The sequence below is a fragment of the Pungitius pungitius genome, chromosome 2 (genome assembly GCF_949316345.1).
Source record: "Pungitius pungitius chromosome 2, fPunPun2.1, whole genome shotgun sequence".
Taxonomy (NCBI): domain Eukaryota; kingdom Metazoa; phylum Chordata; class Actinopteri; order Perciformes; family Gasterosteidae; genus Pungitius; species Pungitius pungitius.
In genome coordinates, this window is record NC_084901.1 from 13,894,375 (window position 1) to 13,920,540 (window position 26,166).

At 45.9% G+C, this 26,166-nt stretch overlaps 3 protein-coding genes and 1 non-coding gene across 9 annotated transcripts; all 4 read right to left on the minus strand.

Annotated features, from left to right (window-relative positions):
* Positions 1 to 3,903: 3,903 nt before the first annotated feature.
* nkx3-2 (NK3 homeobox 2) lies at positions 3,904 to 6,211 on the minus strand. The gene is made up of 2 exons (XM_037462406.2): positions 5,616 to 6,211; positions 3,904 to 5,044 (listed from the first exon to the last, which is right to left on the minus strand). Exons 1-2 carry the CDS (start codon positions 5,971 to 5,973, stop codon positions 4,620 to 4,622), a joined length of 783 nt encoding a protein of 260 aa, XP_037318303.1. The 5' UTR covers positions 5,974 to 6,211; the 3' UTR covers positions 3,904 to 4,619.
* A 5,420-nt stretch (positions 6,212 to 11,631) lies between these two features.
* bod1l1 (biorientation of chromosomes in cell division 1-like 1) lies at positions 11,632 to 21,147 on the minus strand. Of its 6 annotated transcripts, none has more exons than XM_062560462.1 (27): positions 20,888 to 21,147; positions 20,164 to 20,288; positions 19,891 to 20,081; positions 19,363 to 19,809; positions 18,792 to 18,941; positions 18,538 to 18,695; positions 18,349 to 18,445; positions 18,162 to 18,270; positions 18,025 to 18,082; positions 16,388 to 17,945; positions 16,224 to 16,279; positions 16,047 to 16,140; positions 15,902 to 15,955; positions 15,720 to 15,827; positions 15,575 to 15,636; positions 15,421 to 15,505; positions 15,193 to 15,242; positions 15,061 to 15,118; positions 14,886 to 14,920; positions 14,607 to 14,781; positions 13,528 to 14,414; positions 13,327 to 13,417; positions 13,209 to 13,243; positions 13,075 to 13,138; positions 12,858 to 12,990; positions 12,253 to 12,324; positions 11,632 to 12,100 (listed from the first exon to the last, which is right to left on the minus strand). In XM_062560462.1, exons 1-27 carry the CDS (start codon positions 21,002 to 21,004, stop codon positions 11,983 to 11,985), a joined length of 5,187 nt encoding a protein of 1,728 aa, XP_062416446.1. In that variant the 5' UTR covers positions 21,005 to 21,147; the 3' UTR covers positions 11,632 to 11,982. The 6 variants fall into 6 exon arrangements, with proteins under 6 accessions (XP_062416446.1, XP_062416449.1, XP_062416448.1 ...); XM_062560465.1 differs by having other exon boundaries at positions 15,421 to 15,496; positions 15,902 to 15,958; XM_062560464.1 differs by having other exon boundaries at positions 14,607 to 14,778; positions 14,886 to 14,917; positions 15,902 to 15,958.
* A 530-nt stretch (positions 21,148 to 21,677) lies between these two features.
* On the minus strand, positions 21,678 to 21,759 carry trnal-aag (transfer RNA leucine (anticodon AAG)). The gene has a single exon. It is a non-coding gene; the product is annotated as a tRNA-Leu (tRNA).
* Positions 21,760 to 22,014: 255 nt separating this feature from the next.
* aurkb (aurora kinase B) lies at positions 22,015 to 26,107 on the minus strand. Its single transcript, XM_037461207.2, has 9 exons — positions 25,903 to 26,107; positions 25,040 to 25,078; positions 24,789 to 24,870; positions 24,657 to 24,702; positions 24,102 to 24,290; positions 23,641 to 23,779; positions 23,330 to 23,478; positions 23,035 to 23,209; positions 22,015 to 22,615 (listed from the first exon to the last, which is right to left on the minus strand). The coding sequence occupies exons 1-9, from the start codon at positions 25,906 to 25,908 to the stop codon at positions 22,445 to 22,447; spliced, it is 996 nt and encodes a 331-aa protein (XP_037317104.1). The 5' UTR covers positions 25,909 to 26,107; the 3' UTR covers positions 22,015 to 22,444.
* Positions 26,108 to 26,166: the final 59 nt, after the last annotated feature.

Below are 26,166 nucleotides of genomic sequence, written 5' to 3' on the forward strand. Positions count from 1 at the left end.
TTTAGACACATGTCCTCCAGGACCTTCTTCTCGTCCTGCATCTGTTTAAATCACTGGAGGAGTTCAGCTTCTTTGCTGCTCAGCTTGTTTGTGCTCCTCGTAGACCTCCCTTTGCCTTGATGAGATCCAGGATGGAAGTGTCCCTGGTGATTCTGTTTCTCCACCCGCTCACCTTCTTCTGTCAGTCAGCCCAAGCCCTGTTGTTTCAGGTGCAGGTCTTTGGTGATCTTCTCCTCCAATTTCAGTGTCATTTTGATGGATCTGTTCATCCATGGTACTCAATGTGCTCTCCAGCTCATTGGTCTGCCGTGGAAATCTTTTGCAGGGATTGTTTCTTGAATTTCTCCATGCAGGTTGCTTGTCAGGATGTGGAAGGCATCTAAGGACTTTCACATTTCCAGAGGATGGACTTTTTATCGAGGCTCTTGCCTCACTTAAAAATTCTGAATTCATTGAATTTAAAGCTTGCAGGGACAATTCAGTTATATTCATTTTTTCTAAACTTCAGTTCTTTATTTTAAGATAAATATTGTTAAAAATGTTCGACAATATTCTTATACTCCATCCCTTGAAATTAGAAGAACACATATTTGTTTTTTGTATTAGTATTCATTTTTTAATAAACTATCCAGTTGAATTTGAATATTGTTAAGATATTATTTAATTGAATTCCGTTGTTTGATTTGATTCAATTGTTGACTTCATGCAGAGGTGAATATAACTGAAAGGCTTCAATCAATGCCAAGTTAGACAATATTTTGATGTTTCGGACCTAGTTGTAACTTTGTTAAATTGTAATTAAACCCAAAGTTACAAGTGTATTCCACACATGGACTCTGTGTGTGAAATAATGTATTACAAATATTCAAACAAAGCCTGTATCCAGAGAACATGTATGTAGCAAACAGGTGATGCTTTGACGAGGAGTGAAAATAGTCTTGTTTTGGGACGTCTTCATGTGTCAGATATATCACAAAGGTCTAGATGGCATTCACCACATTCTAATGGGATTTCTTAAGAGGAGTTCGATGAAGAATTGCACCAAGAAATGGACAGAAATAAAAGGATAAATCACACAAAATTCAAAATGGCCGACTTAGAATTTAGCCTTTGGTCACAGGGACTTATTTTTAATTTGACATGTTGTACAATTTAGCGTCAAACATAAATCTATTATCTAGATTGTTACTATGTTTATATTTTTTTATCATACTGTATAATTACTTATTACATCTGGGAATATATTTTGACTGCAGTGTGTGTATTTATTTATAGTGTACCCCTGACTTCACTATAATTTACTCGTCTTGTACACACACAGACACACAGACACACAGACACACACACACACACGCACACACACACACGGACATGTTTTATGTTTCCTCAGGTGAATTGACCTAATTGAGAAAATGGGAGAGAGAACATTGAGGTACAATTACTTTGGGACATTTCTCCTTTCATCAATGATTGCAAGACACAAATGTTAATAGAAGTAAAATACATGTATTTAAATTATCCTGACAAAAGGTTGATGGTCTCAACCTGGAACAGAATTTTTGACCTAAATTATTTAATCTCGAATTGTGGTTGTATTTGTCAGTTCGTAATTCAGAATATTGGAAATGCTTTGCTAAAAGAAGGTTTTTGAAGATAACGAAACAAACTATTCAGTGAAATAAACCTTTATTTTTATCCTGTACAGTCAAACGTTTCCCCGCGCCGTGTGAAATGTACCACGTGACCCAGTTAAGACGGAACCCTCTTCGATCCGCTCGGTGATGCGGATCCGGTTTACTTGTTATTCGAGTGAAAGTGCGCGCTGCAGTTGTTTAAAGGTGAAGCGGGGGGGGGGGGGGGGGGAGGAATTTGCACCTGGGCCACTTTGAAGCAGGTGACATTACCTGGCGGCCCGGTGCACACAGCGGGATTAACAGGGTGTGATTGACAGCAGCCGCAACCGGACAGAAAGCTTTCAGGGGAAAGTAAACCGAAATGTTTTTGAAAAGGTTGGAGACAGAAAGGTGACATGTTCTGTCAGGTACTTAGAGAGAACGTATTCGATAAAAAACAAATGGATAATTCATGTATTAATTCATTCACTATGAATGTATTAAATATTGGGTAAAAAGGCTTCGAATTGTGGTAATTATTCACATATAAACACTACAAAATATATAAATTGAGGAGGCATAACTTGTTAGGGATTTATTCTTAATGAGTAACAAAGAAACGTATAAACACCATCAAAGATTTGTGTTAGAAAGAGAAAAATATCAGTCACATGGAAACTGAACTAAAAATATGATGCCTCATTGTTCGATTTGATGGCTTATCAATCAGGTCAATTATCAATCAGGTTCGTCATATTCTGTTACTGATTTTAGCTAATTCAATAAATGAACACGATTTATTAATTGAGTAAATGATTGTATTTAAGAATAAGACGTAACTAAATACCGCTTGGATGTTCAGACTCTTCAGTGTGAATCTTTAAATGATCTTATTTTTTTTAAAACACTGAAGGAGATTTAGAAGAAGCCTCATCCAAAAAGTTCCCGTTGTGTTAAGTGAATTTTGTTCATTTCCAGGGACACTTGAGCTTCTAGTTTTTCCATAAATCCATCTGTTGTCCTTCATCCACAAAGAAAAGGCATTTTCATCTGACCAAGACCTGCTGCTGGGATTTAATGCAAAATAATTCATTCGTTCAATGATCATCCTAAATGTGAAGAGCAGACAGAATCCGTCTCAGAAACATCGTGGAAATCACTAACTAAAAAGAGCTCGGGGCCACGTGACTTCAAAACAAGCTGAAAATTCTTAGAACCAAGGACACTGTTCTACTTGTGGTTCTGTCATATGGGTAGAAGGAGATTACTGCACAACCCCTGATTTAATGGAGGTTACGGGTTCATTCAAGCCTCAATCAATGATGGGTAAAATGAGGGTGTTTGCATTTCAACCATCGCAGGTTGAAAGGAACGAACCTCTCCATCAGATACCTGCACATGCAGGTATGAACGGAAGTCGTGTGGGGCGGTGCCCTCTCTGTCGCTTCACAGCAGCCAATGAGCAGCAGCCTCGCGAGGCTACCTGCATCGAGGCCCTCTCACCTTTGGGCACTGAGGCGCCGCCCCGGTGTTTGACGGGTCCAGGAGGATGTGGCGCTGGTTGAAGACCCGCATCGCCACGATGGAGATGTTTTCCATTAGTGTTCACAGTAGAACCTTATGGTTCGGGGGCGGAGGTGGATGCTGACCCGACTTAACGCCCAGGTGCTGGACAGAGAACAACTTAGTCCCGCAATACTTGGACTAGAGTATCAGGCCTCACCCCGTTTACGACATGCCAGCCGTGACGCGCGGCTCCAGAACCCGGAGTTCTCCTCTCATGTTGACATGTGGCCCGAAAGGTGTCTGTCATTGTTTGACAGGAACCATGTGGACAATTCAGGGCCAACTTTACGGCACGTTTGGGCGGTAAAAGAGTCCGTTTCGATAATAATAAAGTTGCTTGATAAAGAGGAAGAATATTTCTAATTCCTGCATATTAGGCAAAAACACAAAAGCGTTCCTAAATCCAGCGTTAATGTAAATGTGGCTGTTAAATAATAATGTATAAGTCTGTTTTTATTTTTATTTAAACTATTTATGGTCAGAAAAGAAAAACATAATGTTTGTTTCCGTCTGTACATCGAGGAGTTTTAATTCCACCTTCTTTAGATGATGTATTTTTGTTTTTTTCCTGTCGCAGTTGTCAAATTAAACTGAATTTGTCATTTGTAATCATTGTTAGATAGTAAATAGTAAATACATTATTATAATGCTAAAATCTAACATTGGGTACCTTTTGGTAACACAAACCTTAAAATGAAATTCCATCCAAATGAAAGTATTGCCTGATATGTTTTAATGTTTTTTTCGTCATTTTACACGAATAACACATGTACATTTCAATTAGACGTGTGTCCGTTTTATAGTCTGCTTCCTGCCACGAGATCACTTTTAGGCCAATAACACAAGAGACCGCCTCCTGTCATCCTCACACGACATGCGCTCACTAGAATGCGTCTTACACCGAAGTAATGTGACGTAAAAAGCTCCAAAGTGCTGAAATATCTTACCTTTGCAAACACAGCAACAACAAAACCTGTAACAGACACACTTCAATGTAAAGTCAATGGAAAATGTCCATTTCCAATCACTGCAGAGGTAGGAAGACGCATGTAAAATATGAACCAACATGTTCTGTCAGCTCAGGCCGCAGGTTCCCAAAGTGAGGTGCGCGGGGCGTCAGAGGTCCTCGCGCGGCTCCCGGGCAGAGAAAGGAATACTTCAACGTTATTAGTGTCACTCCTCAGAGGTTAAAATACTACATTAAAAAAGAGGAGGTCCATTCTCCACGCTCACCAATAGCATGATAAGAACCGTCTGCTGTGGACGGTGCTGTTTTACACAAACGGAGGAGGATTTGGGAGGATTTGAGGAAGCAGTTGTGGGGCCCGTGATGTGGCCTGAGGCCCCACGGTGAGCCCGGTGAGCGGATTAGTCCCCCTGGCTCTCATCCTCCGGGAGACAGTCGGCCAGTTGTTGGAAGGAATAAATAGCCACAGATTGTCACGGGTTCCCCGTACACGCAGAGAGCGTCCACGCGGGCAGGCAGTACGCGTAGGGGTAGTAGTAGGACGGCTGCAGGGAGAGCAGCGGGGGCCGCAGGATCTCTCCCGGCCCGTACTGTCTCTGGTCGTCCCGCACCAACACTTTCACCGCCACCTTCTTGGCCGCCGGGGTGGACGCCATCAGGTCCGCGGCCATCTGGCGGCGTTTCGTCTTGTACCGCCGGTTCTGGAACCAGATCTTGACCTGAGTTTCCGTGAGTTTCAGGGAGGCCGCCAGGTCGGCCCGCTCGGGCCCGGACAGGTACCGCTGGTGGTTGAAGCGACGCTCCAGCTCGAAGACCTGCGCGTGAGAGAAGGCGGCCCTGGAGCGCTTCTTCCGCTGCTTGGGCTGGTCCGGGCTCTTCTCGTCCAGGGTGCTGGAGTCTGGGAGACGGAACCACGCACGTCAGACACGCATCAAACAAGTCGATTCCTGCATTTTGTTTGTTTTTGCAATGCAGCAGGAATCCCGCGTGCCGCTTTAGTGGGTTTGGATAAGTGAGTACAGTTCTACTAAAAAGTGTGTTTCGGTTTAATCTTTTGTTCTGTCAGAAATGAACTGCAGTGGATGCGTCACAGTTCAGCGGTGTTTCAGTTCAAGTGTCTCATGTGGGGTTTTATTTCGCCATAAACTTCATAACCCATTTGGGCCGAACCGGAGACTCGTTAAAAAAGACTCCAATGAACCGCCTGGGTCTTGTCAAGGTTAAATGGGACCATTATAGATCAGGTTAACCATTAGTATTCGCGCGTAAAACCAGAACATTCCGTGCGTAAAAGTTGCTGGAGAGATATTCCATCATGAAATAACTAATGCGAACAGGCCTGATATCCATCAAAACACGAGTGGAGCACAGAGGAGTGTGAGAAGCTACTGAGACTAGTCTGCTGAAGCGGTTTGATTGCGCTTTACTTTGACTGTGTGCACGTGCATGTTCATCTTCAGCCCACTCACCCGTCGCGTTATTCGGCTCACTGTCGCTCTTTGCGTTCTCCGCGGCTGCAGACTCGTGGTCCGTTTCCTCCGGCACATCGGACCCCGGCTCCCCGTCCTTCCCCGACTTGCACCCGGCCGGAGTCTTGCTGTCGGCGTCGTCGCTGAGTCCCGAGTCCGAGTCGTAGCTCTTCTGGTCCGGCGGCTCACACGCATCCGCCTCGTCCCTCCGAGAGCCGCCGTTCATCTCCCCGAATATTTTCCAGCACGTCGTCTTGGAGAAGCACATGTCCAAATCTGGCAGGTGTCGACTGTCGTCCTTCTTGTTCAGGATGGCTTGGATTGAGAACGGCATCAGCGAGTTGCCACGAACGGCCATTTTTCCACGAAGTCTGCTCGGCTCTTCGCGCTGAGGAATAAAGAGAAGTCTGCGTCAGTTCATCCCTCCGCGGAGCTGTGCTGTGCCTGATGTGTCGGTTCTAGGTCGCATCCCTGCGGGAGAAGCCGTGTACAGTATCTGCTACATCCGCAGGCTCGATGCTGCTCCTCCGCTTCGCTCTGGCATCAGCCCGGGCTCGCACCACTCTCCGGCCCTTTTCACCCAACTTCTTTCACCATCCACCCTCACCTATGACTGACAGGCGCTCCTCGCCGCCTCCTATTGGCCCGGCAAGCCCGAACGCCGCTTGGTGATTGGTTAGTACGAGCTACGTCACGACGCTTTCAATCGGGTGGGGAAAAAAGTGAAATACAAGTTAGGATTGAAGCGACGTGCAGGTCGCATCCAGACGTACTATTTATCCCAAAGGTCAGCGCGGCCGGCAGCATCTCTGCATGGCGAATGTGGACATGTCTTCTAAAATGTGATCAATAACCCAGGATGCATCTGGTAGACGTACAGAATGTTGATTGCTGATCAAATTAAACGTTTGTCAAAAAAGGCAATTTTTCGTGCATTAAAGTGTGAGATCAAGAAGAAAATAATCAGCTGTACCGCTGGTCGAGAGAAGAAGAGGAAGAGGCCGTGTGTCCCATTGTCTGTCTATCACTTGAATGCAGCACCAGGACAATAAATTCATTGGACATGTCTTATTTTTTTAAACTTAACCCTTTCACAATCTTAACAGCTCTGCTAGGACTCGAGAAGTCATTTTTCCTTTTGCAACATTTTGGGCACTTTGTCAGCTGTTGAACGTGTTGCTCTTTGTTCTGTTACCTGAGGGACGCAGGTCGCGCGAGCAGGTAGGCCGCATCTGCTGCGCACTTCTTTCACTCCATAAATATATTAAACACCTGCTGTCTATGAAACCTTACACTTACCTAGAAAATGCTCAAACCCGTCATTCAATTTACACATTAGTTTGGACACCAGTCAGATTGTGCTTCTATTTCAACGAATGGAATATATTTGACTTCATGTTGGTTTCTAGATAATAATTTATGTTGAGATTTTAATTTTGCAGTTTAAAATGAAAGCGTGTTAACCGATCTATTCTATATTATAATATATATTTATAAAAGCCATATGACGCCAATGACGGGAAGCAGCAATATTATGCGCTGCTCGTCTCTACAGCTCGTCTCTACGTTTTTTATTAACGATCAATAGCAATTTAAAGTCTTCTTAACCCTACAGTTCTTAGAAATAACGTTAAAATGTTTTACTGGCTGAGCACGTGGATCATTTATGACTGAGATTATGGCGCTATTGTTCAAGGAAATAACTCATTTGTATGTGAGGGTTTTGATGCATTTATTTCTATATATTAGAAAAAATATATACATTTATATTATATAATATCTATATATAAATATTATATAATGTATATATTATATTCAATAGACTCGAACTGAACAATGTGTATTTTTTATAACAGTGTTTCCTCCCATTTAACGAGCGTTAATCAATATCTACTGTTATAAGTGAAATGGATCAGGTTTAAATTAAATCATATGAATCAGTGAGGCATTAATACAACATTATTTAAATATAATAATTGTGAATCGTAACGATAATAATGATAATCAAATAGATAATAATAATATTCTTAGTGCTGCTAACCGTTTTTTAAGTTAGACGTTACAGCTGACAAGAAAACCAAAATCCAAAAGAAGAGCTGCAGAAAATCTGTTTGATTTGGTTGTTTTGTAGTTTAATTTGTTAGAAGTTGAGACTTGTTGTTTCTTCCCGTGAACCAACTTGAATATTAAAATATGAATAAACCAACAAACGAGCGCGTAACAGCGCGCGCTCTCTCTGTTCCTCTCTCTATATATATATACATATATATATATAGATATCTATACATAAATAGATATATCTATATATACATATATATCTATATATAGATAGATATAGATATAGTGTACATATACATATATACATATACATATGAAGCTCTGTCCATGGAGGACTTTGTGTTCATAAAGTAAAACTAAAGTAAAGCCAATGACGCATAAATGATTAAGCTTGTTAGGTCTTCAACTTGAGAAGAAGAATGAAGAACATATATTTAGAAACATTAATTCCACTTGAGTCTTTGTGTGCATATATTATACCATCTAGTGGCCACTAAAATACCTTCAACTGGACTTATTGACTTGTCCCTTTGGGGTCAACACGCACTGAACTTTGTTAGGTCATTGCTAGTATTGACAGGCTTTAAACGCACGTGTCCTCAGGGCGGGGGAGGGGGGGGGGGGCGTGGGGACGTGTCCACACGTCCTCCCTGTGGAACCCACGGTGACACGCGGGACATCGCTTCTGGACCCTCATGTAGAAATAGAACCTGTCCCACTAGGAGTCAGTGATGAGGGGGCTCCTTGTTTTATTCACACAGCTGTGATCTGCAGATGAGCCTCAGGTGGTCTTTGCCATGAGGGGGGTGTGTCTCCACAGTATAACGACAGGGCTGGAAGAAAAAGGACAAAACGTCTCTTCTATAAACAGAACAACTCCAGACTTTTCTCTGCACAATTCCTTTGTTTTCGGCCAATCAAATGAATATGAATCAACTCTTTTTTAATTTAATTTTTCGATTTCAAATATAATTTGACAAAAATCAAACAATAGATTGAGGAACAAATGAAAATGTTATTCATTAATTATTATTATTAGTTCTCATTATGTCGTTTTTAAAAGAATAGTTGAGGAGTCCTCAAATCTCAAGTCTTTTCTTTAAAACTCAAAATGTAATATACAATAAATAAGGAAATCTAATATTGTTGCTTGATAAATACCATTTAAATCATTATTTCATGTGCAGATATTGTTATAAACCATTCATTATATTATTATATTAAATTAATGGTCTCGACCCACAGAGGATTGTGTGTCTCCCTCTGCTGGTGAGACGATCACTTCAGAAGAAGTTAAAAGGTGTCTTTCTCTCTACGTGACAGCATTCCTTCACCCCCCCCCCCCCCCCCCCCCCTGAAATCTGATGTTTGAAATGAGAAATCACTTCTGATGCAACAACACACCCGTAGCCGTGGTAACGGCTCTGTTTCCCCTCCTCTCCGCTGGCTGCGTTCATGACAGGTCTTGAATTGTTTTCTTCTTGTGTGCTGGTATGAGGGAGGAACCCCCCCCCCCCCCCCCATGTGGAAATAGCTGCCAAATGGTGTTCAGATGGAGCAACACACAGGAGGGCATTGCCAAGAGTCATTTACAGTAAACGCTGCCTCTAGAGTGCCGGTCCACCACGATAGCCCCCTTAACCAACTTCAACATTGCAATGTGGGACAAACCCAGGGGGGGTTGGGGGGGGGGGGGGGTCACTGGCAGCTTCAAGTAGGCTTTTAGTCACTCAGGTTCCAATTGATCCCTGAAGAAAAATGATGTGTGCATGCGATGGAGCATAAATGGAGGAGCAGGAGACAAGTTCCTGCTGTGGTTGCATTACTGCAGACACAGGAGCAGGAGTGGAGGGGGGGGGGGGGGGGGGGGGGGCTCCGTTCCAGTCCAATTAATGTGTGTAGATAGTGCAGACGTGATTTATAGGTTATTTTCTGCAGCTTCCAGACGCCTCCGGCACGAAGCTCTCGGCTCCTGAAGAGGCCTCGGCTCCGTTTGTCCTCCTCACGCGTCCAAAGAGGGACGTCTGCTCGGGGCTGCTGTCCCCCGATGGACACCAGGCAGGAGGACACGTGGCCACGGAAAGCATCGTCAATGAGCATCATGGGGGTTTGCTTTGGGGGGGGGGGGGCACAGACTGCAGATTTTCTGGTCTGACCCGGTTAAACAGTTACTGACAGAGTGGCTTCTTTTTGGTACCAATCAAATGAAATCTTTGAATATCTTGTGTTGTCTGAAAGAAAACAGAAAGAAATAGAAATGTTTTGCTCAAAGGACGTAAACAATGAAATCATTTATCCTTCGGTTCATTAAAGAAGCTTTTCAACACTGTGCAGAAAGAAAAGCTTTTGTTGAAAACATACATCTTTAAAAAAAAGAAAAAGAGCAAAAGTAAATAAATGGGATGTGAGTGTTTCATGCTACATGAAGGTCAGGTGGGTTCAGCACTGGTCACATGGTGTCACAACGTAATAAAACTCCTTCGTTCAACCACAAACTGCGTTTACAAGTAATCAATGGATTTGAGAAATAATCCTGTGACTCCATCGCTCGGCTCCAAATCTCACTTCAAGTGCACAACTCTTTCAATACTGCAAAGACCCCCCCCCCCTCCCCCCACAGCCCCCCCCCACCCCCCAGCCCCCCGCCTGCTGCCTGTCGCCGGCTATTTCTGTGACTGTGGCATGAAGCCGTTCTGACGTTAAACACCTGCTAACTTTTACGTGTTGAGAAGCAGCGGCTGAATGAGGGAGCATTATGTTGAGCGCTGCCCTAATCCCCAGTAGAGGAAAGACCCCCCCCCCCCCCCCCCCCCATCTCCTCCACAGAGACCTCCATTCCCTCTGACAGGGAGGCCTGCACCCCCCCTTAGGAGCATCATAATGTGATTCACTCTGCAGGATAGTTTGACTCAATATCGAATCTTTGTGAATGTAAGTCTGAGGGAAAGTTGTGCTTTCGACGGGTTGACATTGTAATACGATATATGATATATATGATATATATTTATTTGAATAAAACGTTAATGAACGATGATGTAGCAAGTTGTGTCTGTTTAGTCTTAAAGTGTCTCAGAATACAAAAAGGTTCAAATGTGTTTTTCACAAGAGAAAATGTGCAACTAGAAAAAGTAAATATATTGGCATTTCCTAAGTATAAATCAAATATTTCCTTCTATTGACTATTCCTATTTCTCCTGTTGACTTCCTCTAACCACTTTGAGTAAATATGTCACTTTTTATAGTTGATCTAAAGAGGAAAGTTTGACTTGTTTCCTTTCAGCTGCCATCGATCCGTTTGCCTTGAAGCTGGTGAGTGAGGCAGCAGTTGGATAGATAATATATATATATATATATATTATATACGTATATATATATGTATACACATTTATATATATATTATATAAATCATTAGCTCTCTTGCTGTGTGAGGTCCCCGCTGTGCTGAAAGCTTTTCTCCGCCTCGGCCATAAAACACGGCCTCTATAAATCATTCTAATGCGCCTGAAGGAACCGTCGGAGCTACAATGCAAACCACTTGTAATAAAATGACGTCTCCAGTGAGTGAAAGGAGCGCTGTTGGTCTGCCAGGCCGCTGCCCAAAGGAGCGCTCCACCAACCCGGTGGAGGAGCAGGAGGAGGAGCACCTGGAGGAGGAGGAGGAACACCTGGAGGCTCCCAAACCTCCTGAGGCGTAAACGATGGAGGAGCGTTTCACTTAGTTTGTCCCCTTAGCGAGAAGGAATGCCGTCTCCTCCTGCTGCTCCTCCTGCTCCTCCTCATCATCAGACCCACGATGAGGGGAAACAAAAAAAAAAAATACTCTTGTTTGGTTCAATTCTCTTCAGATGTAAAAAGGCAAAAAGTGACCTCATTAATCTCCCATGATTCACATTTTTTAATTCTAAACAAAACTTCATTTTAAAAGCAACATGAGAACTCAAAGAAAGAAAAGAGGAAGCAATATTTAGTATTTTTATATTTATGTAAAAAACGTCTTTACATCAACAGGCGAGATAGTGAACACCTTTGTATTGATCAATAGAAACAACACAAATCAACACTACGGTTATTATGAATAAAAACTCCTTTCATTCACAGAATGAACATTTGGAGCCGAGACTTTAATATGAACTTTGACCTCTGATCACGCTGGACTCTGATTGGTGGAGCGGTGCTGAACAAACAGAAGCACGCGTAGTGCAGGAGAACATGAGACCACGCAGAGCGTCTGGATATCTGCAGTAAGTGAATCACAAACAGCTTCCTGTGCAGACCCCGCCCCCGCTGCACAGCTGGCGAGTCGGAGGTCCTAGCGCTTGGCTCGCTTGGAGGGGGGCTCCTCTGGCTTCTGTCCACCCCGTGTTCGCCCCGCGGGGGGGCTGGCCTCCCGCTTACGGCCCCCCCTGGCCGCCTGGCCCCTCGTCCCACTGCGGGGGGGAAACAAGGAACAAGTGTCACATTCAGTAAACCACGTCTTTGTGAGTTCAAGAGCACAAAGACGTGAACTTTTCTTGTGACGAACACAGGAAAGGATCGAGGGCTGTGATTGGCTGCTGGGAGCCGCTGGGCGTGAACTCACCGCGCGGCGCCGGCGGCCTCGTCCCTGCCGCCCTGCCGGCTGGCTCGAGTGGACGGTTTACTGGGCTTGTTTCTGGAGGAGCAGAGAAGACAAATGAGGAAAAGGAGGTGAAGGAGGACAAACCTCTGCAGATGAACCACGTCTCCAACATTTAACCACCTCCATCAGCTCAGCTTTAGTACCACCAGTACATCTGTGTATTAGTGTACTAGTACATCCATGTATTTGTACATCCGTGTATTAGTGTACTAGTACATCCGTGTACTAGTACATCCGTGTATTAGTATTAGTACATCTGTGTATTAGTGTACTAGTACATCCGTGTATTAGTGTATTAGTACATCTGTGTATTAGTGTACTAGTTCATCCGTGTATTAGTGTATTAGTACATCTGTGTATTAGTGTACTAGTACATCTGTGTATTAGTGTACTAGTACATCTGTGTATTAGTGTACTAGTACATCCGTGTATTAGTACATCTGTGTACTAGTACATCCGTGTATTAGTGTATTAGTACATCTGTGTACTAGTACATCCGTGTATTAGTACATCTGTGTACTAGTACATCCGTGTATTAGTGTTTTAGTACATCTGTGTATTAGTACCTCTCGGCCTCCAGACGAGACGCTGCTCGAGTCGTCGCTCTGGTCGCGGCTGCCTTTTCTTCCTCCTCTTTCTCCCCCTCGTCCTCCTCATCGTCATTCTGCTCACCTCCTTGTGCCCTTTTGTCCTTTTGATCTGCAGGTGAGACGAAACAAGTTGGAGACATTGTCCTCCTGCCTCTGTACTCTGACTAGTGATCATGGTCCTGGATCTTCTCACCAGCAGCAGGTTGCTCCACACGAGGTTCCTCTGGACGGATGTTCTTCCTCACTTCCTCTCCAGCCTGTTGAGTTATGGGTTGGATTTAAATACACATGGAGGGAAGTGAATAAACATTTAGAACCAAGTCTCACCTCCTCCGATCTCCTCCTCTTCATCGCTGGTTTACCTGGAATAGAAAAATCAAACAGACTTTATAAAATCACCCTACGTTACTGGAGAAGGAATCCAAAGACAGAGGAGTTGATCTACGTGTGTCGGAGCCTCCTGCAGCTTCAGACCGAAGGTCGACTGAACCTCCTCCTCCTGCAGATTCCTCTGGTCCTCCTTCCTCCTCATTGTTCTAACATTAAGTAAAGAAACACACGACAAAGATCATTCACTGTGTCTGCAGACAGAACTCAGCTATGTGTGTGTTCATCAGTTCTCAGGAGAACCGCTGTGTTAAAGCACCTCCTCTCTGCCGCTGCTCTCCTTCTCCTGCTTCTCCATCTCCTCCTTCTCCATCTCCACCATCTCCTCCTTCTCCACCATCTCCTCCTTCTCCACCATCTCCTCCTTCTCCATCTCCTGCTTCTCCATTCCCAGCTTCTCCACCATCTTCTGCTTCTCCTCCTTCTCCACTATTTCCTGCTTCTCTGCCTCCTTCACGATGTCCTTCTGCACCACCATTTCTTGCTTCTCCTCCTCCTCCACCATCTCGTCCTTCTCCTTCTCCACCATCTTCTGCTTCTCCTCCTTCTCCACTATTTCCTGCTTCTCTGCCTCCTTCACGATGTCCTTCTGCACCACCATTTCTTGCTTCTCCTCCTCCTCCACCATCTCGTCCTTCTCCTTCTCCACCATCTTCTGCTTCTCCTCCTTCTCCACTATTTCCTGCTTCTCTGCCTCCTTCACGATGTCCTTCTGCACCACCATTTCTTGCTTCTCCTCCTCCTCCACCATCTCGTCCTTCTCCTTCTCCACCATCTTCTGCTTCTCCTCCTTCTCCACTATTTCCTGCTTCTCTGCCTCCTGTACGATGTCCTTCTGCACCACCATTTCTTGCTTCTCCTCCTTCTCCATCATCTCGTCTTTCTCCACCATTACCTCCTTCTCCTCCTCCACCATCTCGTGCTTCTCCACCATTGCCTCCTTCTCCTCCTCCACCATCTCGTGCTTCTCCAGCATTGCGTCATTTTCCTCTTCCTTCTCCACCATCTCGTGCTTCTCCACCATCTCCTCCATCTCGTGCTTCTCCTTCACCTCCACCATCTTCACCTCCTCCACCTTCACCTCCTCCACCTCCACCTCCTCGACCTTCATCTCCTGCTTCTCCTCCATCTCCTCCTTCTGATCATCTGAGGGTCAGAAGAAGCCACACGGTGGAACAGTTATTTCAGTCTGCTTATTTATTCTGTGTTTTTAACAAAAGACAACAAAGCTAAATTCAAGAAAGACTTATTGATGCAAACTTTATTATAACAAAGTAATAAAAACCATCAAAGCCAAGTAAGGAGCAGGCAACACATTGTCAAAAAGACAAAATTTACCTCCAGAGGCCCCTCGGCCTTCTGCAAGGCTCCCCGAGCCGCTCAGAGGCTCCTCCGGTTCCTCTGGTTCCTCCGGTCGGTCCGTCTCAGCCTCCTCTCTCTCTCTCTCTCTGCTTAAGGACGCTCCACCCCTGCGTGGGCTTCTGTCCTCCTCAAACGTCTCCTCAGCTTTCTGCTGAACGGCAGAAAAGTCAAAAGGAAACAAAAAGAGACATTTCAGATAAAAGAAAAGATCTCTGCAGGAATCATCATTTATGTTCTTTAGAAGGTTCAATTCACCTCAGCGGATTCTCTCTTTTCCTTCTCATCAGCTGCTACAGAAACATAAAACACAAAAACAATAATTTGTGAAAACTTATTCCAGTAAAAGAGGTAAATGTGTTATTTACTACTACTACTACTAATAATAATAATAAAAAAAACCTTCAGCTAGCTGATTATTTAAAAAACTCACCAGGTTCTCTTCCTGCTGAGGAAGGCCTTGGTCCTCCTCGTCCCTCCGGCTCCTCCTCCTACGTCACAAAAAAGCAGGATTACGTAAAGGTGTCAACGATCGGCCAGATGTGGCCCAGATGTCCAGCCTCACCTTGTCGGCCCCCGTCTCCTCGTCCTGTCTGTCTGCGCTGGAGACGTCACCTGAGAACACAAACAGAAAACGGTTTCAGATAAAACGCCAAGTTACCGCCGGCTTGTGTTTGTGTTCTCCGTATACACATGTGTATAATATATACACACACACACACACACACACACACATATACATGTTTATCTTTATGGATACGTCAGGAGGAGTTCACAGAAGGTCCCCACTCACTGATTTGTTGGACCAGCTTGGACCGACTCTCGGGTTCTCGGACCTCCTCGGTCTTCTGCAGGATGTCGTGCTCCATCTGAACGTCCTGAAGAGACAAAGACGTGCCAGAGACCAGAGAGGAACGCTGCGGTTTCACTGGGAGGAGAACACTTACACTTGGTGGGTTCCTCTCCTCCGTTTCTTCCTCCACTGGTTCACTCTCAGCTTCACCTGCAGCTGAGGGGGGGTTGGGGGGGGGGAGGAGGGGGTGAAGAATCCGGCTTATGCACATCCAGAAATACAATCACCACTCGACTTACTGCCGTCCTCCTCGTCCTCCTCGGCCTGTTCCTCCGCAGTAGTGGATGATGGACAGGAGGTCACTGTTCGGCTCGTCTCGCTGTCTCTGACGTCCGGCTCGGGTCGCTCTGAAGGAGGGACGCGATGCTGAGGTTAAAAGGTCAAACAACCTCCACCTGACTCCTCGTCTTAAAGCGCTCACCTTGTTCAGCGGCTTCGGGAGCGACGTCAGCGGTGAGTTCCTCCCCGGTTCCTCCTGCTTCAGACACAGCACACAAAGTCAAGAAGATCGATGCAGGACGACGTCCTCGTCGCGCCTCCAGAGACACGGTTTGTCCTTAAGTTACCTCGTAGGCCGGCTGCTGCGTCCACGTGTCCCTCTGGACGGGCACTTTTATCTTCCTCCTCCTCCTCCTCCTCCTTCTCCTGCTGCTGTTCCTCCTATGCAGGAGAACATCAACACGTGGAATCACATATTTGTGATCAACAGAAGGGAATAAAAGCCAGGTGTGGTTTTTATTTACCTTCTCAGCAGCTTCCTCCGTCCCAACATCTGTTTCTTTCTTAGAATGAGACACATCTGTAGGGGGGGGGGGGGGGGGGGGGGGATTCATTCATTCAGTCATTCATTCATTTATTTTGAGAAAACGGTTTCAGATAAAACGCCACGTTACCGCCGGCCGTTTACCTGCAGCCGTCGGCTCCTCCCCGGCCGCACCTGGAGACGCCTCGGAGGCTGTGACATCATCAGCAGGCGGCCCCTCTGGCTCGGGTCCCGTCCGTCCTGGGGGGCCCTGGTTCCCCGGGTGGCCCAAGGCGGAGGACACGGTGCTGTCGGGATCCATGGAGAGCAGAGTCAGAGCCGCCTCCTTCATCTTCAGGTCGGCCTCCTGCAGGGTCGACCCGGGGGGGAGTCTGGCCCCCGCCGAGGTGCAGACGTCCATCAGAGCCAGCAGGGCGTCGGCCGGCGGCTCGGGGGGGGCGTCGCCCTGCACGTCGGCGGCGGGGGGGTCGGAGTCCGTGCTGGCGTCCTGGAGGAAGGGGCCTTCCTGCGGCTGCTCTTCTTCATCGGGGGAGGAAAGCGAAGACCTCCCCGGGGCGTCCTCTGGTGGCGTCTTTGTCTCTTCTGTTCTCTCGTCCTTCTTTTCTGGGACTTTATCCGTCTTCTCCGTTTTTTTCTTTCCACTCTTGAGCTCGCTCTTCTCCTGCGGAGGCTCCTCGCAGCCCTTCGGCTCCTTTGCATTGGCCTCCTTCTTCTTCTCCGCTTTGCAGGCGGGACCCCCCCCGGTGCTCTGAGCTTTATTATCAGTCTTTGTCAATGGAGTCTTTGTCTCCTCTCTGGATTTGGACCTGGATCGTTCCAGGGTTCTTGCTTTATCGCCCGTCTTTGTCCTCTTTGTCTCCACTTCAGAGCTGCACTTGATGGATTTCTGGCCGTCTTGATCTGCTTTTGTCTTTTCCTTCTCGCCGTCTTTATTGTCGCTTTTGGATTTGGGCCGGTCCTCGGCGTGGCTCTTGGACCTCTTCAGGACCTCCTTGGGGTGTCTCTCTTTCTTCTTGGAGCTGTCGGGCTCCATGTCCTCAGAGGAGCAGGTGGAATCCACACGCAGCAGCTGCTTCAAGTCACTTCTCGCTGAGGTTCTCTCTCCTTTGGCCTTCTCCTTGTCTTTGCTCTTATCTTTCTCCTTCTCCCTAGTTTTGTCCTTGTCTGCTTTGACAGCCTCCACAGACGCAGATCTGGACTTCTTGACCGAAGCGTCTTTAGGACCTTCATCTGCGACACCTTCTGACAAGGACGACTTTCCTTCTCTGGTGGTTCCAGCCATTTTCTTCTCGCTTTTGATCTTCAGTTTCTTCTCTTCAGAGGTCCCTTTAACAGCAGCAGCGTCCTTCTGCGGAGCTTCATCTGCCTGATGTTCACATTTCTTCTCCTGCTTTTGTTTGGCTCTGGCGCGTTCGTCCGACACGCTGCGTTCCTTCTCCTTGCGTTCTTTGAGGTGAAGTTCTTTACGGGAGAACCGATCAAACTTCCCCACGGAGCGCTGCTTCAGAGCCTCTTGGGAGCCCTGCTCCAGCTCCAGGATGAACGAGTGAGTCCGGCTTTTGTCGCACAGCTTCTTGGGCTCGCCGGAGTCCTCCGAGAAGCTGCCGCTCGTCCTTCCGGGCCGTTCTTCACAAGTCGCAGACTCCGACAGAATTCGGAGGCATTTGGGTTGGGGGGGCTTGGCGGCTGCAGGTTTCACTTCCTGAGTTCAGAGGACAAAACGTTTGTCACGTCACGTGGAGCCCGTGAAGCGGCTCTGACTCACGGCGGCGTTCACGTACCGCTTTCTTGGGTCCGTCTGCGTCTCCTCTCTTTCTGCTGGAAGCATCTCCGTCCTTCCTGCGGGGTGAAATCGATGGACACGCGTTTGGTCGTTTTGTGGAGCAGAACCTGGAGCCGTCGGCCGTCCGTCACCTACCTGGAGTCCAGCTTCCTCTTCCTGTTGAGGGCCATCTTCTTCTCCAGAACCTTCCTCTCTTTGCGAGCCTCCAGAGCCAAAGAGGCCCCGCCTTTCTGTTTCCTCTGGTCTGTGCGGGAAACAAAGTGGTTCTTTGAGACGGGATCACGGAGACACCGGGTTACATCTCTGTCCGCGAGGAAAGTACCGCGCTCCTCCGCCTGCGCCGCCTTCTGTTTGCGCTTCTCCTCCATCCGCTCCCGGTTCTGCTGCCTCTTCAGCAGCCGCTCCTCCTTGTCCTTCGCCTGCCAGAACACCGATGGACGGGGACAGCGGTGACAAAAAAGTGATGGACTTTGATCTACAAATAGAATTAAATGAAAAGAAATCAACTCACCGCACTTCTGCGCCGCTCTTCCACGGTGATCTCATCATCCGAGTCGCTATAGTAACGGGAGTAGAGGAAGGGCTTGTGGACGTACGCCTTGCGCCGAGGTTTGCGCTCTTCTTCCTCTGCGTCGCCGCCGGCTTCGTTCTTTGCTCCCTCGTCTGGATCTGGTGATGGAGAGGAAGCAGGAGGAGGTTACCTGTGCTGGAATGTTCCTCAATGCATGACTCGGGGGAACTCGGTGAGGAGCAAACGGTTCAGACCGTCTGATTGAAGTTCGCCCTCTTCAGAGGAGTCCGACAGCAGCTCGTCATCTTCACTTTGTTCCTCCAGCGACGACAAGTCGCTGGTGTGGACGGAGCTCACGGTGATGTCGCTCAGCCCGTCCAGGTCAGAGTCCTCCAGGAGGTATTCTGCAAAGACACGGCAGCATCGGAACCACGAGGAGACCTCAAAGTGAGCATCACACCAGTTCTGGGCTTGTTGTAACAATTGATTTTCAGGCAGATAAAAAAAAAAAAAAAAATCAATGCTCAAATATCATGTTTGGATACGATTGGACTGTCACTCAAGTACACAGTGATTATGTCGTGTGTAAGTTTACCGATATTTACTTTAGTCAGAATCCATTTCATTAATCATTTGATTCTGTTGAAATGTTTTCATTATCAATTCATCCTCCAGTTATGTTTGTTTTTCTGACAAATCTGAATATCCTGAAAAGACTTTGTCTTCCAAATTGCTGTCCTGCGATGGATGAAGGACCCAAACGTCTAAAAAGCAGGTCGTTCCATCAGAGATGTTCTTAAAGGGGACGAGGAGACATCCGCTCACCTTCTTTTATCCTCTCTCGGTCTTTCTGCTTGGCCTGACTCGTAGATCTCAGCACATCATCATCATCGTCGTCGTCGTCGTGCTTCTCCTCTGTGGGTTTTCCTGTCGTTTTGCTGTCTCTCTCCTCCTCCGTCTGCTCCTGCGCTCCACACTCCTCCTCTTCCATCTTCACCTCCTCCACCGACCCTTCTGTGGCCAGATCCATGTGTTCCTGAGCGTCCTCCGTCTTCACTTCTAAGGCCTGGACCTCCGCCGCCGGCTCCTGGGCCTCCTCCAGCGTCCTCCCGTCATGGAGGCCGTCTCCGTCCTCGTCGACACTCATGTCCATCTCGCCGTCCTCATCGGGGCCTCTGCGTCCTCTGTCCGAGCTGGCCCTGACGCTGGCCTCCTGGTTGAGGGAGGTGATGGTGTCCAGGATGGACATGGCGTCCGGAGCAGACGTTGAGGCTGTGGAAAGGAGACGTTAACCGGGTTCAGCCGGACGGCGTTCATCAGGGGGGGGGGGGAAGGGATCACACGGCGCCGTACCTTGCTCGGGGTCGCCCACGTCGGGTTTGGTCTCCGCCGAAGGAAGCGGCAGCGGGGGCTCCTCGGAGTAGCTGCCGGGTGACAGGAACTCACGCACCACCCTCTCCACCTGCGGCCGGAAGAGATGGTTGACTTTGGGATCCACCACTTGGGCCACGATCCTGTCCACTCCCTGCTCCAGCATGCCGGACCTGAGGGGGACAGAGTGATCAACGCTGGCTCCCCGGGACGAGGTGACAAAGAGCGAGAGAACAAACGAGACGTTTCACTCACTGCAGCACGAGTTGCCGGATGTTGTTCCTCAGCTGGTTCTTGTTCAGATGAGGACTCCATGTGTGGTTTGACAGGTGATTGGAGACAAAGTTGTCCACTCTTTGCTTCAGGTTCAAGTAAGCTGGCTGAACATCCCATACGGAGCGTTAACATTTACTCAGTTTGTGTAATAACAGCATTGTTCAACCATTTGTTTCAATGAAAAGTAAACAACAGAAATGATTTTGCTTATAATTTGGTCCCAAAATAATAATTCAGTGAGAAACTGAGTGACAGGTGATGAACTGTTAAATGTGATGGATTCACATCACCTGTGAACCTGTGTTATAATATAACGATATAAAGAATGAATGGAACCATACTGCTGCATGTAGGAGAACAACAGTATGTAACACTTATAGATGGATGGATGGATGAATGGATGAATACATGTATAGATAGATGGATGAATATATGAATGAATGGATGGATGAACATATGAATGGATGAATACATGTATAGATAGATGGATGAATATATGAATGAATGGATGGATGAACATATGAATGGATGAATACATGTATAGATAGGATGAATATATGAATGGATGAATACATGTACAGATAGACGGATGAATATATGAATGAATAGAGAGATGGATGAATATATGAATGAATAGAGGGAATGAATGGATGAATCGATAGGGAGAGAGGGGATGGAGCTCTGAATGTTAGAGGTTTTCTACCTTTGTGTCAACGTCTGCGAGGCAGTCCCTCCGGAACTGGTCGAAGAGCCCCTGAGTCTTCAGGTGACTGACGATCATGGAGACGAGCTGCGGGTCTCCGGGCGGCAGGCCGGCCATGTCCGAGCCGAGTCCGTTGAACGGTTAATCGGTTAATTAAACTGTGTCGGCGGGGACGACGCGTCGAGGGACGACTCGGACTTGAACGCACCGGAATACTGTTATGGTTTCTGAAGTTAAAAGCGAGTTTGACCCGGAAATAAAGTCCATTGTTCTTCTGAACCGGAAGTTCTTTGTAAGCGGGAGCTTTTGCTACCTACCAAAATAACGGTTTAGAAACATTATTTTACAGTCTTATTTTACATCTGCTTAACAGCATGATCTGCTGATTACGGTATTTGGTAAGTTGTGACGCTGTAAACATAAAAAGACGAATGTAAGAAACATGTAAAAAAATGATTATAAAGTGAAGACCTATTTTAACCAAAGCCACACAAACAAACACAACTCATTTTACACGTGATGCGACACCTGACTGATTATATTTGCAGCCGTCTAGCAAGAAACACTCAAAACATAATGTGTATGTAAGAATAATTCATGTTTTAAAACACAAAACCAACAGATGGTGGTTCGTGACGCAGACAACCAGAGGGGTTACGTCATTTATTGTGTATTTTTATGGCGCACTCCCCGGTTCAGTGTGTGTAGAACTAGAAAACTTAAGGCTCGCTTTACATTTGAAGGCCATCGACGGGAATCGGTCGATACTGGACAGAGCAGGTAAAATACATGGCAGCGGTGGGATTCGAACCCACGCCTCCGAGGAGACTGGAGCCTTAATCCAGCGCCTTAGACCGCTCGGCCACGCTACCGGGTGCCGACTGACGTTGATGAATATGTTTAAGGGCCTATTCATTATCAGTGTAAATATTAATTCAAACTTCATCTTTGAGTTTTTTGAAAAGCGCTATAAAAAAAAGTATTATTACATGATATTGTTGCTGAACGGCCAATTACTCGGATTTGATAACTTTACAATGTCACTGATGTCTAGTCTTAATTTATCAAACACCGGCAGGTTGGCAAGGTGGCCAAAGCCATTAAATAATCATTAAATGTTCACACTATCATTTTATAATTTTTATTAGAAATTAAAGGAATAGCTTGAGGGAAATTAAAACATGCTTTTCACTGCAGCCCACTCATCTTAAACTGTCTGACAAACGTCACTGAACTCAGTTTAATAGTAGTCCTTTGGTTTCAAGACTGTCAGATGCAGAAATCCAAAATTACAACGTGTCCATAAAACAAAAAAAGGTGCCAGAGAAGAAATGGCAATAAAAACACAGACAAAAAAATAAATCAGACAACATACCAGACAGACAATGACATCACACTGTACGATAATAAAAAGTAGGTACACCGTGGTACGCATCATAAAATGTGCCAGAATAATGGCAGTTTGAAGCCCACGGCAGGGAAACCAAACATGCTGGCCAAGTCTCTTGTGAAGGACAGATAAAAACACCCCTCAGGGGGAAGGAGGCAGGCAGGAGCTCAGGACTTGGAAGGGAAGATGGGGGGTAGGACTCGGCGGGAGTTGGAGCGCACCCATGGGTGATCAATGACACTCTGCAGTGAGAGCCGGTCCGTTGGGTTGTGGCGTAGCAGCTTGCTGATCAGGTCCTTGGCACCGTCGGAGACGATTTTAGGGAACTTCAAATCCACCTGTAAACAGAAAGATGAACTTCATTAATGAACAATGATGGCGCAGGAGACACTGACGTGAATTGAGCTGTTAGCTGTTGCAGAGACATAGGTGGTTCAACTCAACAGGAGAAGCATTGATACCACCAGGCCTGTGGAGGAGCGAAGACAAGAGGACAATCTGCCAGTTGTTTGTAAAACTTTCCTTAAAAAAAAGCAAAGCTTATAAAATGATTGACCCTTGGGTGACTTATGCCATATGCCCACTGCACAGCACGGCTATAATCAACCCTGGTACCAGGTACTTTTATGCACCACCCCGTTGAGGGTTCTAAGTGAGCCGAGGAGAAACTGGAAGGTGGAGTTAGAACCCTGCAGACCACTAACTGGTCAGAGACAACAATGCACATCTTGCACCAACATGCCCAGCTTCCACAAACCTTCGTAATTCTTTTGTAGGTTTCTGCATGGGTCCCCGTTTCAAAAGGTGGGTTGCCGACCAAGCACTCGTAGCAGAGAACCCCGATGCCCCACAGGTCCACCTTCTCACTGTGGGCGTGGCCTTCAATCATCTCTGGAGGCAGGTAGTCCAGGGTCCCACACATTGTACGACGCCTGGATGGGTTCAAAACAAAGAAATGAGGCGGACCTGCAGAGCGAGATGACACAGCAGCATCAGGCCGCGTAAGACGGAGCACAGCGGTGCGCTGACATTACGGTGCTTCAGTTCTTCACCTTAGAGATGGTGCATGGACGGACCAACCAAAATCTGCTATCTTTAGCTCCCCGCGATAGCCCAACAGCAGATTCTCTGGCTTGATGTCTCGATGGATCACTTTCTTCTCGTGGCAATACATCAGTGCATCAGATATCTCCTCCATGTACTGGATATATAAGAGAGGTTGTCATTAGATATTACAGCAATATAAGATAAAAATCAATACCAGACGATTAGTATTTGCTAATTACAATGAACAAACTAGGTTCATTTACTAAAACTAAACAGCACAAATAAGTTATCTTTTAAAAGGATAGGGAGCTCTTACTGTGGCAGTACGCTGTTCGTCAAATTTTCCACATCTCTGCAGCTCCTTGTACATTTCACCGCGCGGGGCGTACTCGAGCACCAAGTAGACCCTCTTTCGGTCATGGAAATAGTTGTAGAAGCGCAGAATGTTTGGGTGTCTGAGGAGAAAACAGATTATTGTTCAGTCAGCATCTAGACTGCTTCCAAAATAGAGTGAAGGGAATTTACAGTCAGCAAGTTTACAAGATGACATCAAAATTTCTATTTCAGCAAGTTGGGTACATTGAAGTGGAATAAATGCCTTATTCTGGTATCATAGTAATATTCTATCACTAAAAAGAAAATACACAAACGCAGAGAATGTTTTCAGAAAGTGCATCATCTACTCGTCTCGCTATGGAGAAATGTTCTGCTGTTTTCATGCCGAAGCAGCGCTAAGAATGATGAATGTTCACCGTAGTAAAATTTGCAGATACTCACTTGAGATGTGCCTGAATCTCAATCTCCCTCCTGAGCTGATGCTCCACACCCTCCTTCTCTATCTGTGTCTTGAACAACACCTTCAGCGCCACAATGGACTGCAGCTTCTTCACCCTGGCGAGGTAGACATTACCGAATTGGCCCTTCCCGAGCGGTCGGCCGATGTCAAAGTCGTCGATGGAGACTTTTCTGATGGAGTACATAGATTAATATTCGCTTGTTAATCTTTCAAATGTATGAAAGTACAAATAGTTTGATGCTTTTACACTTTTTTCCCCCCCGACTAAAAAGTGCACAATTCTAATTACAAATTAAACTACACTAATAATGATAATAATATTGTACTAGTTGTCAATTCAAGTGGTGGTGCAATAAGATTGTTTTAACTTGCTTTGACTGAGCATTTCCAAGCCCAAAATATACTAAAAACACACACAAATATATATATATATATACACACACACACACAAATATTCAATAATAAGTTTTGAATGTTGAAAAATGACGTCAGTTCATTGCTGTGTGAAAGTTGGACAGACAACACCTTCTACTCACTTTAATGCTGCACTAGAGGATGAGCCAACACACTCCCTCCCAGGGCCTGAAAACAATAAAGAGGATCAATCACAACAGGCAATCGCCTCGTTGTGTGTGAATGTCGTCTGGATGGAACGGGTGAAACTTTACCTGTGATGGCGTTTTTGTCGGGCTCTGTCCGTGGCTTCACCTGAACACGCTGGGGGCCTGACAACATGCTTGGGGTTGCCATCTGGTATTCAGAAGCAAACATTTAGAAAAGCATTAATATATATATTTAAACCCATAGTAATGCCTTTTTATTTAGAAAAATATGTCTTATTAGTCAATGGTGGTGCAAACGCTGACAACAGAATGTTGCTGTAAGACAGTTGTCAAACGCACACTTTCTGCAATCTTACCGGTCGCTGGAAACTCCTGGGCTCATAGTTTTCCTTATTCTGTAAACAAATACACACAATTAACTCAATGTACATTTAAAGTTCAGACTTCAGCAGAATGTTACAGTACGTTTGCATTAATATATATATATATTTTTGGACACAGATTCTTACTGCTTTTCAGGTGCCTTTCCTGTGCCACCTTTATTAAAACACAGAGTCGGGGGTATCACGGCTCAACCAGTTTGTGTGTAGGAAGGGGTTTGTTGTGTCACACTTTGGACTAAATAGCCTTGCTGTAGATCGTATTGACTTTAGAGCCAGACGGCGCGCTTACTGGTTGGCATTTCACTAAACGGTATTAATGCACAGATGGTTTGTAAAGTGAGCCTTACACATGTCCTCGTTAATTATTCAACAAACGTCACTTGACGTCACAAAACGACCACATAATACTACATATCATTAAAAAGCACCATACTTTAACGCAGAAGGATTGTCATATTGATCAGTTCCAGTATTATTCTATGTTAAGCTAACTCTACGTTCGGCTAACAACGTCACGCCGCCTCACAAGGCCTCTGTTTGGGTCGGTTGCCGTTGACACATCGCCTCGCAGCGGGTGTAATAAACGACTTCGTAGTCTGCAAGTTAGTCCCGCTCAAATGCCACCTTACAATGTAAACACTGTGTGTACGTGTGTTTGTGCTGTTTTTTATAACACGGCGTCATGCAGTGCTAGCTTAGAAAGGTTGTAACGCCAACGTTAGCTTAGTTAGCTCAAATGGGTGTTCTATTGAAACAATACTATTTGTGCTAAAACGAATCTTCCGTTAAACTCATCAGTTACTGTTTGAAAGATAAATAAGACAAGAAAACGTTACCTGCATTGTAGTGAAGAATTGTACTATACGTTTATGTGGAGAAAGCTCAGTGTTACTATTTTGAACTTCTTCGGCCGCCAACGTTTTCAAAAAGCTACCCAACACGATCCTGATTGGTCCGTCTGTTGTACACAGAAGACTCCCATTGGCCACGATTGTTGAAAGAGGCCAATTGTGATTGGTTCACACCACGTTAGTATGACGTAGACCCGCCTTCATTTCCTAGACTTCGGTAATGTCTGCCGTGTTCTCCGTAGTTAGCTT

Excerpts from the sequence above, each read along its gene's own strand:
- aurkb (XM_037461207.2), bottom strand. Across the intron at positions 23,479-23,640 it reads ACGAACAGCGTACTGCCACA|TACATGGAGGAGATATCTGA; the intron begins GTAAGAGCTCCC and ends TTATATATCCAG. Across the intron at positions 23,210-23,329 it reads GTCCATGCACCATCTCTAAG|GCGTCGTACAATGTGTGGGA; the intron begins GTGAAGAACTGA and ends GAACCCATCCAG.
- nkx3-2 (XM_037462406.2), bottom strand. The coding sequence starts at position 5,973 with ATGGCCGTTCGTGGCAACTCGCTGATGCCGTTCTCAATCCAAGCCATC. Across the intron at positions 5,045-5,615 it reads TGAGCCGAATAACGCGACGG|ACTCCAGCACCCTGGACGAG; the intron begins GTGAGTGGGCTG and ends TCCGTCTCCCAG.
- bod1l1 (XM_037462404.2), bottom strand. The coding sequence starts at position 21,004 with ATGGCCGGCCTGCCGCCCGGAGACCCGCAGCTCGTCTCCATGATCGTC. Across the intron at positions 17,946-18,024 it reads CAGACGGACCCAAGAAAGCG|GAAGTGAAACCTGCAGCCGC; the intron begins GTACGTGAACGC and ends CTCTGAACTCAG. Across the intron at positions 16,280-16,387 it reads GGAGGAGCCGACGGCTGCAG|ATGTGTCTCATTCTAAGAAA; the intron begins GTAAACGGCCGG and ends CCCCCCCTACAG.